Source organism: Castor canadensis, chromosome 17, assembly GCF_047511655.1.
Source record: "Castor canadensis chromosome 17, mCasCan1.hap1v2, whole genome shotgun sequence".
In the NCBI taxonomy this organism is placed as follows: Eukaryota; Metazoa; Chordata; class Mammalia; order Rodentia; family Castoridae; genus Castor; species Castor canadensis.
This window is the reverse complement of record NC_133402.1, coordinates 17,064,497-17,078,980: the sequence shown is the minus strand read 5'-3', so window position 1 is coordinate 17,078,980 and position 14,484 is coordinate 17,064,497. Positions and strand designations below refer to the sequence as shown.

The following is a 14,484-nucleotide window of genomic DNA, read 5'->3' as shown; positions in this document are numbered from 1 at the left end:
TTGTTTCTCATCTGTAAGAGGGAGTAGCAGGTCTCCCGGGGCGACTGCGAAATACGGATGGCCTCGCATCATCAATCTGGCTTAAGGCCAACCGCAAAGGGCTGGTGGGGGGTTCCCGTGTGCAACCCCCGCGCCTGTGGTCCCTCGGGCTGCAGCTCTCACTTCAGAGAGGCCCGGCCCACCGGGTTCAAATCCGGTTCCAACGCACACCCGCGGGGTGGCTCTGGATAACCGAGCGGCTGCTTCGCCATCGACGGGCCGCTACACCGTCTCCCAGCCCGCACGCATAGCGGGGCCTCCTCGTCGACGGGAGCTTGCGAAGCCGCAGGGGACTAAGGACCAGGGCACCATGGCGGGAAAGCGGGGCACGCGCCCGGCGGGTCACGTGACGCCGCGGGCCCGCGCGCGGCGTGGGGCGGGGAGGGGGCGGGGCCCGGCTGGCGCGGTCCCGCGGGTGACAGGGCGGGCGGGAAGGGGCGGGGCCTCGGGCGGGGCCGCTGGGGGAGGGAGGGGAGGAGTGGAGATGGCGGCGGTGGCGGCGGCGGCTCAGGGGGGCGGGGGCGGGGAGACCCGGGGAGCTGATGGGGTCGGCCCGGGGGTCTCAGGGGAAGTGGAGATAGTGAAGGGGCAGCCGTTCGACGTGGGCCCGCGCTACACGCAACTGCAGTACATCGGCGAGGGCGCGTACGGCATGGTCAGGTGAGGGGGCGTTCCGGGGGAGGGGGTGTCTCCGGGGAGGGGGCTTCAAAGAGGTACAAGCACGTCCCTCTGCTTTCTGGGGCGTGGAAACTCCGGGGCGTCCCGAAGAGGCAGAGGACACTAGAGGCTCGGGGAGTGTCCCAGGGAGGGGACCGTGCGGTGCTTTGGGGTGGGGGGGCTGTCTACATTCTCCGGGGTGGGGGCTTGGAGGCTCTGGAGCGACCCTTCTGGCACGAAGGGAGGGGCATCTGAGTGTACGTGGGGGAGCTGTGAGCATCAGGGACCATAGAGGGTGAAGCTCAGCGAGTAAGTATTCTTGGGAAGGGGGAGTGAAGACCCTTTTGGGGGAGAAGATTGAATTGCCCAGTGAAGCTGTGACAGGGAGTTTGGAAGAGAAGAGCAGAGTTCTGAGTGGGGCAACCCTGGTACCCACCTTCCCCCCCTGCCCAGCCAAGGGCCCTATGAAAGATGAGGGGTCATGAGTATCCTCTGCATCTTTTGGGATGGGTCTGTGAGTTCTCCCCAACCCACTGTGTACTATGGACCTCTGTTCCAGTCCAATGTGAACATCTCTGCTACCCAGGTAGCTCACCCTGAAACCCCCCTCCTTATCCTCTCTCTCCTGTCACCTCATGACTGCCTCCTCCCTGCTGTGTTTGCCTCATCTACATCCCCCACTCATCTCCCACCCCCTGGACCTGTCTTGGATTGAGGGAAAGAGGAGGGGGTCAGGGCAACCAGAATAATGGAAGGAGATGGAGGAGAGGGGAAAGCAGTGGAAGTCAATGAGTGGTCAGTCTCTTCCTCTGTTTGTGAAGTCACTGAAAGGCCGCCTGGCTGGTCCCCAGCTTTCTCCCTGGAGATCCCAGGCCTTCACAGCAGGAAGGAACCAGCATTGTTTATGACTTGGCCAGAGCTCTCTCCTGCTCCCTCTCCTCCCTCCCAAGGCCTGGGTGGGGCCACCAGGCTTAGATTCCCCCTTTGTAAGGCCACACCAGCAACATCTCTCTGGCCTTCTCAGCTCGGCTTATGACCACGTGCGCAAGACTCGTGTGGCCATCAAGAAGATCAGCCCCTTTGAGCATCAGACCTACTGCCAGCGCACTCTCCGTGAGATTCAGATCTTGCTGCGCTTCCGCCATGAGAATGTCATAGGCATTCGAGACATTCTCCGTGCACCCACCCTGGAAGCCATGAGAGATATGTATCCTTCACCTTGGCCGTCTGTTTGGCCAGGCACAGCCTTGGAGCTGGGCTAGGGAATGTTGGTGTTCTTTCTGTTTCCATCTTCCCTCCCACCCTCCAAAATAAACCAAACAAACTTTCCAGCTAGAAGAGGCCAGAGAATATAAGAGGCCTGGGAGGCCTCAGGTGGATACTGGCCTGCTGCACCCAAGTGGAATGGCCTTGGACAAGTCCTACTCTGCTGTGTGCTCTGGTAGGGGGGAGGGGTCTGGTAAGATGGTCTCTATGGGAGCTTTGTCTTCTGACATCTGCAGTTCTGTACTGTGACCCAGCATCTGCCCACAGTTTTTGCTTAACAGACTGATGATTCTTTTCCTCTGGGTCTCCAGACTGGAAGGAAGACAGAGAAGAAAGCTGCCTTTTCTTGCAGGCCTACTGTGTGTTAGGTACCATGCTTGTGAAATGCTTTTTTGGTTCTGATTCTACCTCCCAGCTGCCCTATGAGATGGGCCTTGCTAGCTCCATTTTAAAGATGAGGAAACTGAGGCCCAGAAAGGCTAAAATCAAGTATTTGTGTTCTTGCATCTTCCCCTCCCCCAGATGGGAACTTGTCCTTCTTTCTCTGAGACTTCCCACTCAGAGCCCCACCCTGATCACCTGTGGACTTGCACCTTGCCCAGAAAGGGCAGCCCAGCCTGTGTTGCCCTTGCCCGATACTACTTATCTCATTCATTATCTACTTCCTGCTTGACTCCTGATAGTTGGTAACACCCGTCACCTCTTCCCCACCCCCACCCCCTGCAAGTCTCAGGCCTCCACTCAAAAGTAGGGATTTGTTCTGCATTATCTGTAGCCCCTACCACAGACTGGATAGGAAATCTCCACCCGCCATCCCCCATCACCACATCTCACTGGGCTTCTCCATGTATAAAACAGCAAGCTTGGTCCACATGTTCTCTCTGAAAGATAGTCCTGACTTATTCTCCAGAAATAAGCACCATGGCTTTGTTTATGTGTTTATTTATTATTTATTTATTTTTGTGGTATTGGGGTTTAAACAGGGTCTTCTCCTTGAGCCACTCCCCCAGCCCTTTTTTTGTGATGGGATTTTTCAAGATAGGGTCTCAAGGACTATTTGAATGAGCTGGCTTCAAACCTTGATCCTCCTGACCTCTATCTCCTGAGGAGCTAGATTTACAGACATGAGGCACTGGCACCTGGCTTATTTATTTATCTATTTATTTGTGTTTAATCTTTGTTTTATGTTGAAGTATACGAGGACGTTTACTTCCCTATCTCTTGATGTATGGCCAGGCACTCTCAAGTAGGAACAGGCTGTTGGGAGTGTCTCCTCATTTTTCTGGCACGAATCATTCCCATAAGGCAGGCATTTATTTTTAAGCAAACATTTATTGTGTGCCAGATGGTGCTCATACATTATCTCATGTAGCCCCCTCAACAGCCACGTGGCTCAGGCCCATGTAGTAGCAATAATAGTTCACGTTTGCTGAGCACTTACAACGTGCCAAGCTCTGAGCTGACTGCTCTCCATCTCATCACAGTCACCCGCTAAAGAACAGTTACTTCTACTTGCTAGATGAGGAAACTAAGGCAGATGAGGAAACTAAGGCACAGACAGGCTGAGAACATAATAGAATAGTAGAATGTGATTTCATACATCAGTGGGTAACTCTAGAGCTGTTGACCCTGCAATCCCCCTGCTTCCCACAGTTTATTAACATCCCCATTTGCCCAGTAGGGAAACTGAGGCAACAGAATGGAAGTGCCTTGCACAGGGTCAGCAGCTGGGGCTTTGTGCCTTGCTCAGCTCATGAGGCCAAGGGGCACCACTAGAGGGACTGTGCAGCCTAGGTGCTAGAGCCTGCTTTCCTTAACCAAGTGCCTCCTGCTACCCCCTACCTGGGGGTCTCCGGAGCCATTCTCAGCTATATTGTGCAGGACCTGATGGAGACAGACCTGTACAAGTTGCTCAAAAGCCAGCAGCTGAGCAATGACCACATCTGCTACTTCCTCTACCAGATCCTGCGGGGCCTCAAGTATATCCATTCAGCCAATGTGCTGCACCGGGACCTGAAACCCTCCAACCTGCTCATCAATACCACCTGTGACCTTAAGGTCAGAGGGCTGGGGGCCTGCCCTTCCTCCCCTGAGGCCTGGATTTTCCAGGCGACTAGTAGCAGAAGCCTTGGCATATGGCAAGCAAGTGGAACATCATAGGCAGAGGAAGGGCAGTGGGGCTGCTTGGGCTGTGGAAGCCTCACGCACCAAGCTCAGGGGCTGGGTCTGATTCCAGATCTGTGACTTTGGCCTGGCCCGGATCGCGGACCCTGAGCATGACCACACTGGCTTCCTGACAGAGTATGTGGCCACGCGCTGGTACCGGGCCCCGGAGATCATGCTTAACTCCAAGGTAGGAGAATCCCCGCCTCTGAGAGAAAGCCCTGGAGCCAGCTCTGGTCCAGGCCCTGGCCCTGCCATGCAGGACATTTGTCCTCTGGCCCTTGGGCTCCAGCAGGAGCTGGTCCCCCCACACCTCTATGCTGTGCCCTCTGTCTGGTGTTGGATCTAGGTTGGAAGTGGTACTTGACCCAGATACCAGGAAGGACTGTTGAGACAAGCTCAGGAGCCCACTACTTTCCCCTTCTCCCCAGGGCTATACCAAGTCCATCGACATCTGGTCTGTGGGCTGCATTCTGGCTGAGATGCTCTCCAACCGGCCCATCTTCCCTGGCAAGCACTACCTGGACCAGCTCAACCACATTTTGGGTGAGGGGCTGGCAGGCTGAGGGGGAGGGGATCAGCTTTGCAGAGGTGAGATTTCTGGACGATCGGGGTCATGGTGCCATCATGTGTGGAGCCCCTCCAGCATCTTACAGTCTTTCATTAAAGTACAGATGCTGTCCTCATTTGATAGATGGGGAAAGCAAGACTAAGCCCCACACCTAAAGAAGGTCCAGAGCCAGGATTTGAATCCAGGGGCTGTGGGAATCCCAGCCCCTTGCTCTTCTCCACCACCCTGTTGGCTGGGTAGTAAGGTGACCCTGAGGAGTTGGGACAGGCGACTGGCCTAAGGGCTCTTGTTCTTGCCTCCTTGCGTGTTCTACTCCAGGAGGGAGACTTCTAACAAAGACACCCATCTTACCCACAGGTATCCTGGGCTCCCCATCCCAGGAGGATCTGAATTGTATCATCAACATGAAAGCCCGAAATTACCTGCAGTCTTTGCCCTCCAAGACCAAGGTGGCCTGGGCCAAGCTTTTTCCCAAGTCAGACTCCAAAGGTGAGAGACACAGAGGGGTGGGGTGGAGAAGCATTTGTATCCCAGCAGCTGCCTAGGTAATGCTTCTGGGAGCCCCTCCAGTCTTCCCCTGATCCCTGCTTCCTGCCCTTCCCTAGCTCTTGACCTGCTGGATCGGATGTTAACCTTCAACCCCAACAAGCGGATCACCGTGGAGGAAGCACTGGCCCACCCCTATCTGGAGCAGTACTATGACCCGACGGATGAGGTGGGCCAGCTACCTTAACATGCCTGAGGGCAGTGGGGATAGGTATCGCTAATGTCTGGCCTAGGCCTTACTCTCTCTGCCCACATAGCCAGTGGCTGAGGAGCCCTTCACTTTCGACATGGAGCTGGATGACCTACCCAAGGAACGGCTGAAAGAGCTCATCTTCCAGGAGACTGCCCGCTTCCAGCCAGGGGCCTCAGAGGCCCCCTAACCTGGACAGACGTCCCTGCTGCCTAGGGCCTGGTAAGTGACTCACTGCCCATGGACAGCCTTGCCCTGATACAGAGCTGCCAGCATGCCTCAGTGCAGTCGTAAGTATGGCTCATGATCCATGTATATGGTGGCAACTGAAGGACCAAGATCTGCCTAGGCTGAGGCTCATGGCCCACCGACCTTCATGTCCCTCCCTGTGCTCCAGACCCATCTATCTCCCACTTGTCAATACCCTGCCTCTTCCAGCCCAGTAGCCACTCCAGAACCCAGGCCCAGCCTTGGCTATCCAGTTTGGGCAAAGAGGCAAGTGGGGCCATGATTGCTTTAGGAGGAGTCCTCAGCTGCCTCGACCCAGATGCCAGGCTTCCTCCCACCTCCTGCTCAGGCCAGCAGTCACACACCTGCAGGGAACCTGCTGGGCCTCCATGACCCACGCTTCCTTCCCCTCTCCAGCCTCATTCTGCCTTTGGCCTGATAGGAAGGAGGCTTTTGTCTATACTACACGTGACACCTCATCTCAATTTCTGGAGACTTCTGTAATCAGAGCAAGTGCCACCAGAACACTGTTCTGAGAGGTTTCCATGTACTGACTTATTTGGTCCTCTATGTAGAGCCTTGCAATGCTTTTATTGTCCCTATTCACAGATAAGGCCACTGAGACATCCCCCTCTAACAAGGAGAGTGAAATAGGTCCTGGGCTCTGGGCTCAGCGGGGTCCTTTCACCAGCTAACAGTTCTTTCCTGCCTGCTTCTTCCTTCAGGCCCTGCCTCCTGCCCACCCTCCCCTACTGGACTGTTAGAAAATGGACACTGTGCTCTGCCCAGACCTCGGCAGCCCGACCACACCAAGGGTGGGCCTGGCCACCTTCTCTCCCTTTGCTGGGGTCTCCTGCTTCAGGCAGGCCAAAGTTCCCTCCCATCCCCACCTCTTCCTCCTCTTCCCAGGGCCTAAGGGGCTCAGGGGCCCCACAGCAAATCTCTCTCTTCTGCTCTGCCTTCACCTACCCCTCCTAGCCCAATCCTAGACCATTCTGGAATGGATGGGCTCTGGCTACACCAGGACCTACCGAGTAGGTAGGCACTGAGTAGGGACACAGGGCAAGCCCGCCCCACTCACCTCATTAGACCCCCACCCCACTTTCCCTGAAGAACCATTCCCAAGTCTCAAGGGCTAGTATCCCTGAGGAGCCAGGCCTGGGCCTCCCATGTCCCCTGAAAGCTGCCACATTTAACACCCTTGCTGCTTCTGTGTGTGGGTGAGCAGAAGTGGAGGTGGGGTCCACCCACAGCTGGTGCCCCCACCCGCCTCCCCGTGCCTGTATCTAATATATAAATATAGAGCTGTGTATATTGATGAACCTGGCTCTGTCTGTGTGTGCCGACGCCTGACCCTCACCAGTTCTGCTCTGAGAACTGACTCCTACATCTGTGGCTGTGTGGGGCCCTGCTCACCTTTGGCTTCAACTGGTCAGGGTGAGGATGGGGTATAAGGAGCTCCAGGCCCCTGGAAAGAGTGGGGTTAATTTTCCCCTTAGTCATTATTCTCTCCCCCTCTAATGGCTTCCTGTCTAACTGGCTGGGGGTGGTTCCGGGTGACTCAGGGGTGCCCTACACACCCTCAGATTCACTGGAAATAGCAAAGGTGGTATGTTGTGTACCCTGGCCACAAGCACCCATGGGTGTGGGAGGTCCTGTCATACCTTATGTGAGTGCTGTGGGGGAGATGCTGAGGACAGAGGGGCACCAGATTCTGGGAAGGGTCTGGGGATGTGAGGCCCAGGATGCTGGCCTGGACTTCTGCCTCTACCCCAGCCTAGGGAGCCCTGCAGCAGCCTGGCTGCTTGCCAGGAGCACAGCAGCAGGCTCAGCAGGTCCCAGGGGCGTGGCACTGGCCAGTGACAGGCCCAGCCTATACCAGCTCAGCAGGCAGCAGTAAGCTGCACAGTCCACTGGGACGGCTGTGCTCGCGGCAGCAGAGCCAGGGCAGGAGTGTAGCCATGAGCCCTCTGCTATTCTACACCCTGCCTGCACTGGGCGGCTACGTCATGCTCTCCATCTTCTTCCTGCGCCGGCCTCGCTTACTGCACACACCATTGACTCCAGCTTTCCGGGCCCGCCTGGCAGCCCACCGAGGAGGTGAGCTGGGTTGGAGAGGCGGGGAGAGGTTGGCTGCCTTTGGTGCAACATTTGGAGTGAGGCCAGAAAGACAGGTGCCACCATGGGCAGCACAGAGCAAAGGGGTCGGGGGCAGATGCTAGAGATGGGACAAGGACTATGGGAAGAGAGCTGGGGCCAGAGCAGGCCATAGAAAAGGGAAGAGCATTGGTTCAACCTGGGCTGCTGTGAGGAGGGCTGAAGCAGGACGGAGGCCAGCAAGACAAGGTGTGCTATTAATAAGGTCGAGCCAGGACCAGGGACCTAACCTTGCTGTCCCAACACAGGGTCTGGAGAGCTGCTGGAGAACACTATGGAGGCCATGGAGAAGTGAGTGCACCTGCCCCTGCACATTGTCATGTAAGGTTGTGCCAGTTACACACTGCAGGACACCCAGGGGTGCCGTCCACTTCCTAATTGGGTGTCTAGAGCCCCCTGGACAAGGTGACTTGCACATCCCACCATGATCTCTTGACCCCACAGCTGCCACCAACACCACTACCACCACATGCAATCTGACCTTCTTTTCCGGTTCCCCCCTCCCCCATTGACCTTTGCTCTATAGCTCTATGGCCCAGCGAGCCGACCTCCTGGAACTGGACTGCCAGCTGACACGAGATGGTGTAGTGGTAGTGTCACACGATGAGAACCTGTCCCGCCAGTCAGGCTTGAACAGGAATATAGGAAGCCTGAACTTTGAGGTGGGCCTTGCCACAACCCTCCACTCCCACCCCCTCATACCCAGAGTCTTGTGCCTCCTGGTGACACCCTCCCTACTCTTTCCAGGAGCTTCCCCTGTACAAGGAGGAGCTAGAGATTTACTTCTCACCAGGTGAGAGCAGGGGCTGTGAGCCCTGGATCAGCTGGGGCCACCTTCCAAGGCCTCCCTTGGGTTCCCCCATCTACCCCTCCAGTCCTTCTCTGACTCCTTGTCGCACATTCCTATTCCCAGGCCACTTTGCCCATGGGTCAGACCGGCACATGGTTCGCCTGGAGGATGTATTCCAGAGGTTCCCACGGACACCTATGAGTGTGGAGATCAAAGAGAAGAACGAGGAACTCATTCAGAAGGTGGTGCTGCAAGCTGGGCTGGGCAGGACAGACGGCGGCAGGCCTAAGATGGGCCTTGGCTCTCCCTAGCCTCCCTCTCCTCCTCCTAGGTAGCCAGCCTGGTGAGACGTTTTGACCGCAACAAGATCACTATCTGGGCCTCTGAGAAGAGCTCAATCATGCGGAAGTGCAAGGCTGCTGTGAGTGTCCTCCCCTCCCCACTCCAGGCTCCTAGTCCCAGGAGCCAGAGGCCACGTCAGCCTGACGGCCTAAGCTAGAGGGCCCCAAGAGGGCTCCCAGGAACTGGCCCTTGAGCATGGTCCCCAAAGAAAGGATTTGGAGAGGTGGGGCAGTGGAACCAGGTACACTGGTGTATTGGTGGCCATGGAAGCCGTTGAGGCTTCCAACACTGGCTGTTGCCTGTCCATCATTCTAACACCTGAGATAAACAACTTAAGGGAGGAAAAATTTATTTTGGCTCACAGTCTCAGGCTTCAGTCTATGATGCTTGGCCTCAGTACTGTAGGCCTGTGAGGCCAAGCGTCATGGCAGCCAGGAAGCAGAAAGAGCGCAACTGCCCCAGCGGGCTTTCTCCTTCTTCACTTTTGGTTCCCTCTGAGTTCCCAGCCTGTGAGATGGAGCTGGCCAAATCTGGGTGGGCTCCCCCTATCTTAGTGAATCTTCTCGGGCACCACCCTCCCAGATACCCACAGAGACGTGCTCTACTAACCTCTCAGGTGTCTCAATCCAGTCAAGTTGATAGCCAAGATTCACCATCACACTGGCCAAGGTTGTAGGGCTCCTGCATGTCCAGCACTGTCCCCTGCAGTTCACACCTCGCTCTGCTTCCGCAGGAGCAGACCTTTATGCCTTCTCACTCCCCCCTTGCCTCCCCAGAACCCAGAGATGCCAGTGTCCTTCACGATAGGCCGCACGGTCTGGATGCTGCTGCTCTATTACCTGGGGCTGCTGCCCTTCATCTCCATCTCTGAGAAGTTCTTCCTTTGCTTCCTGCCCACTATCATCAACAGGTACTAGTGCTGGGGGATACCCTCAGAACAGCAGCCCACTCAGGCCCAATTGTTCAGGGTCTGCTGTGGAGGAGGGGGGCTTCAGGCCAGCTGTCTGGCCCCCTCGGAGATAACGCCCAAGGGCCTTTGAAGATAGTGGTTCTTTTTTTTTTTTCTTTTTTTTTTTTTTTAAAGCAGATAATCTTTGTAGCCCATGCCAACCTCAAACTCAGTCCTTCTGACTCAGCCTCCCAAGTGCTGCAGTTAAGAGTCATGTCAGGCATGTGGCTTTGTGCTAGCAAGACAGTGATTGTTACCCAGTATTCATAAACACCGAGGGGGCCTTGACCTCCTGAAATTATTATATGCAAATATTTTGTTTGTTTTTTCAGTACTGGGATTTGACCACATGGTCTCACAATTGCTAGACAAGAGCTCTATCCCTTGAGCCATACCTCTACTCCTTTGCTTTCTATTTGTTTTTCAGATATGGTCTTTCACTTTTGTACAGACCAGTGTCGGTCTCAATACTCCTACCTCAACCTCCCCAGTAACTGGGATTATAGCTGTGCACCCCATGCCAAGCTACAAATTATGTGTATTTTTTTTTTGCAGTATTGGGATTTCAACTCAGGGCCTCATGCTTGCTAGGCAGGCGCTCTACTTCTTGAGCCACTCTGCCAGCCCTTTGCACTGAGTATTTTTGAGATAGTCTCTTGAACTATTTGCCTGGGTTGGCTTCAAACTACGGTCCTTCCAATCTCTGCCTCCTAAGTAGCTAGGATTACAGGTGTGAGCCACCAGCACCCAGCCAAATGATATAGGTATTGATGTATAGTTTTAGAAGAAAGGAATCATTAATCCAAGTCCATCCAGAATCTTTTTTTTCTCCCCCGGTATGGGGGTTTGAACTCAGGGCTTTGTGCTTGCTAGGCAGGTGCTCTACTGTTTGAGCCATGCTTCCAAGCCCCCATTCAAAATTTTTTTTTCTTGTTAGGACCACAGTTTGAACTCAGGGCTTCACTCTTGCAGAGCAGGCACTCTACCGCTTAAGCCACACTTCCAGTCCATTTTGCTCTAGTTATTTTGGACATGGGGCCTCAAACCTTGATCTGCCTGATCTCAGCCTCACAAATAGCTATGATTACAGGCATGAGCCACCATGCTGGCTGCCATTCAAAATCTTGTGTGTGTGTGTGTATGTGTATACATATGTGGTACTTGGACTTGAACTCAGGGCCTACACCTTGAACCACTCCACCAGCCCTTTTTGTATTAGGTATTTTCAAGATAGGGTCTTGAGAAAGTATTTGCCCGGGCTGGCTTCGAACCTTGATCCTCCTGATCTTTGCCTCTTGAATAGCTAGCATTACAGGCGTGAGCCACTGGCTCCCTGCCCATTCAAAGCTTGGTGGAAGGCCTCTTCTGGTTGTTACACTAGTAAATAAACAATGGGCCTAGGTGAGTTTACAGTCTGGCTCATTCATTGTGTGGTTCTCTCCTCTGAAGGAAAGGCAATTTTCTAACTACAGACCAAGGTTAACAAAGTAACAGACAAAGTATCAGATGCTTGATACTTCCCTGGTTCTCAGGCCCAGTCCCTCTCTGCTTTCTGACAACTTCTGCTCCCCCTCTTTGTCCTGAGGGACGCTCCCAGCAGCCCCACAATCACTTGCTACAAAACTTGGGATATGTAGGTTTTTATACAGGATTTGTAAAGTATTTCCCATCTTTTAGGGCATTTGACCTTTACCTTGCAGTGCCCCCAAAAGTTATAGGAATCATGACTCTTTTAGTACCCATGATGAAAAGAGGCTCAGAGCAGTTCTATAATTTGCCCAAGGTCACATAGCTAGAAGTACAGAGTCCAGGTTTGCCCTGAGTCGAACTCCAGAGCCTGCGGGGACACTTCGACCCCACCTTCTCACCCACCTCACCATTTTGAAATCACGGCTGCCAGCTGGTTCAGCCCAGAACACTGAAATCATCCCTGGTGCTATCCTCTAAAGTCATCCCTAGGAATGGGATAGATAGAAGCATTGTCTGGTCTCAAGAAGCTAGCTACAAAGGAAAAAAAAAAAAAGAAGCTGGCCAGGCCCAACCAGGATGCCCTACAGATGGGGTACCCAGCTCTGGAATCAAGCTAGATCCTGGCCCTGGCTCAGCCCCATCACCAGTATGCATTGTGACCTGTGCAAGTCCCATTCACTCTGTAAGACTCAGTATCCTTGTCTGTAAGATGGTGAGAAAGGGGTACATCTCCAGGCATGGACTCTTGGATATAGAATGGACCTCACTGAACACTGGCTGAATTGTTCCTTTGGCCAAGTGCAAAGGTTCTTCTAGAGGGGATAGAGTTTTACTGGTCAACGGTCACTACCACCTTGTCCCTACTCCTGTGTCAGAGGGAGAAACAAGGGGCTAACTCTACACCTTCTCTCCACAGGACCTACTTCCCATTTTCCAGCCCTGGGATGAACAAGCTGGCAGCTGTGTTTTCAAAATGGTAAGGTGGGTGAGAAGGCCTGGTGGGGTGTCCCCACAGGAACCTGCCACTGCCTTTCTTCTCTATTCCCTCTCATCATCACCTTTGCCACCCTGTCCCACCCAGGGTCATTATGAGGAAAAGTTTGATCCGACACCTGGAGGAGCGAGGGGTACAGGTGAGGAACTGACCACAACCTGGGGCAAGGTGGTTCCCAGCATGCACCTGGTAGCAGAGTCACCATTACTCTGCTGCCATCTGGCAGGATCCCTTGGACAGGTCTCTTCACCCTCTGAATCTGTTTCTTCACCTGTAAAATTGGGGAGCATGGTATGTGTGACTCTTTTCCATATATAACTGGTACTTAGGGCTTGGTGAGCTACTTGAAGATGGAGACACATAGGACCTATTGTCCTGATCCCTGAGGGGGGAAACCAGGCCCAGCCCACCCTGTCCCACAGTCCTGAGCACTGACTTTGAAAGCAAACCTCCCTGAGAATATTCCAGGCACAGTAGCATGGGGACTTACCATTACCAGCAAGGTAAGAAATGAAGTGGGCAGTGGCCTGCCTATGCCAGATCAGATACTGTAGAAAGGAAACAGAGTGGGCTGGTGGAGTGGCTCAAGTGGTAGAGCACCTGCCTAGCAAGCACAGGCCCTGAGTTCAAATCCCAGTACCACCAAAAGAATAAAAAGAAAGAAACAGCACTATGAGCTTTAGAGTCTGGAAGCGGTGAACTGGGAGCAGCCCTGGGAGGGACAGGAGGAAGAACATCTCAGGCAGGGTCTCCAAGGGTGGGGAGGCTGGAGGAGCAAAAGAGCAGGAGTCAGAGGAATAGAATGGCCCAGGCCAAGCCTGGAGGAAGTGGCCCAGGGCAGCAGAGGCTCAGGCAGGCAGTCCCACTGACCTCAGAAAGGAGGCTGGACTTTGACCCACAGGAAGGGAAGTTTTTGAGAGCCTTGGAGAGGGGAGACTGATCCAGCTGAGTCTGTTGACTGAGGGTCACTTGGGCTACCAAGTGAAGAAGAAAGTGGTGTGTGTGGGGTCACATGGAAGCAGAATGTCAAGACTCAGGCTTAGGTGGCAGCAGTGAAGGACGGAAGGGTTAACTCAGAGAGTCTAGGCCTTGGCTACTCCTTGGACAAGGGGTGAGTGAGGCCCATCAGCCCTCTCACAGCTTGGATCTTCACAACTTTGTGAGGTTGGCCTATCACCCTCATCTGTCAGTCTAAGAAATCAAGAGGTCCAGCAACTTGCCTGGAATAAAATTCCATCTTCACCTGCCTTTGTGCAGAAAAGAAGTCGGGAATGCCCAGAGCAGCAGGGCATGGGTTCCCTGGGAGGAAGAACAAATGCCCTGATTTGACCATTACTTTCCCTGGATTAAGTAATCCCTCCTTTACTGATTTCAGGTTGCCAACATGGGGTCTCTAAGTACAGAATGTGGAAGACAGGGTAGCACCGCAGTCATTACACAAGACTCTCATCTTACGGGTTCAACAGACACAGTGAGCCTGAGGAGAACAGAAAATAGTAAAATGTAATGAAATAATTAGGAAGTGATAGGTTTTGAGTATTGCCTCTGTTTTTAATGTAATTAGTTTAATCGTAAGTTTATACAGTTTAACTTTTAGTAATAACTGTGTTTGATAACCAGTTTGCAAAATTCCTGAAAAGTTAACAATCAGCTTCCAGCATACCACTGCAGTAGGGGGTGTCTCCACAGAGGAGGGGAGCTGCCACCAGCTGGGTGTTAGGGAAAGTTCCAGGCAGAGCTGTTTGGAAACTAACAAGTCCCGCCCTCCCTGCTTAGGTGGTATTTTGGTGCCTTAATGAAGAGTCTGATTTTGAAGTGGCTTTGAGCCTAGGGGCCACCGGCGTCATGACGGATTACCCCACAGCCCTGAGGCAATACCTGGACCAGCACCAACCAGCGGCCCTAGCCTCCTAAGTCTGAGGCCATTTCCTCTGCTTGTCTTCCTGAAAAATAAACAGTTTCTTGTCAATCCCATCTTTCTACTTTGAGTGAGGGGTAGAGGGTGGATCCTAGAAGATGGTAAAGATGGCGGCTTAAGGAGGCCAGCCTGGGGCCAGGTCCTGGAACCCTAGCCAGTCTGGCCCACTGGTTCCACTACATTCCAGACCCAGAGCGACACCAC

General features: G+C 53.8%; 2 protein-coding genes across 5 annotated transcripts; both read left to right on the top strand.

Moving 5' to 3' along the window:
• Positions 1-504: 504 nt before the first annotated feature.
• Positions 505-6,982, top strand: Mapk3 (mitogen-activated protein kinase 3). Its single transcript, XM_020159004.2, has 9 exons — positions 505-699; positions 1,721-1,903; positions 3,831-4,020; positions 4,199-4,315; positions 4,557-4,671; positions 5,054-5,185; positions 5,302-5,411; positions 5,500-5,654; positions 6,386-6,982. Exons 1-8 carry the CDS (start codon positions 524-526, stop codon positions 5,620-5,622), a joined length of 1,146 nt encoding a protein of 381 aa, XP_020014593.1. The 5' UTR covers positions 505-523; the 3' UTR covers positions 5,623-5,654; positions 6,386-6,982.
• Positions 6,983-7,126: 144 nt separating this feature from the next.
• On the top strand, positions 7,127-14,354 carry Gdpd3 (glycerophosphodiester phosphodiesterase domain containing 3). Of its 4 annotated transcripts, none has more exons than XR_012443053.1 (11): positions 7,127-7,760; positions 8,066-8,108; positions 8,344-8,479; positions 8,565-8,610; positions 8,731-8,849; positions 8,939-9,028; positions 9,726-9,859; positions 12,285-12,344; positions 12,450-12,501; positions 12,692-12,865; positions 14,139-14,270. XR_012443053.1 is itself a non-coding variant. In XM_074058889.1 (11 exons), the coding sequence occupies exons 1-11, from the start codon at positions 7,622-7,624 to the stop codon at positions 14,185-14,187; spliced, it is 996 nt and encodes a 331-aa protein (XP_073914990.1). In that variant the 5' UTR covers positions 7,127-7,621; the 3' UTR covers positions 14,188-14,320. The 4 variants fall into 4 exon arrangements, 3 of the variants coding, with proteins under 3 accessions (XP_073914990.1, XP_073914991.1, XP_020014643.1); XM_074058889.1 differs by lacking the exon at positions 12,692-12,865 and adding an exon at positions 13,738-13,865 and having other exon boundaries at positions 14,139-14,320; XM_074058890.1 differs by lacking the exon at positions 12,692-12,865 and adding an exon at positions 12,589-12,653.
• Positions 14,355-14,484: the final 130 nt, after the last annotated feature.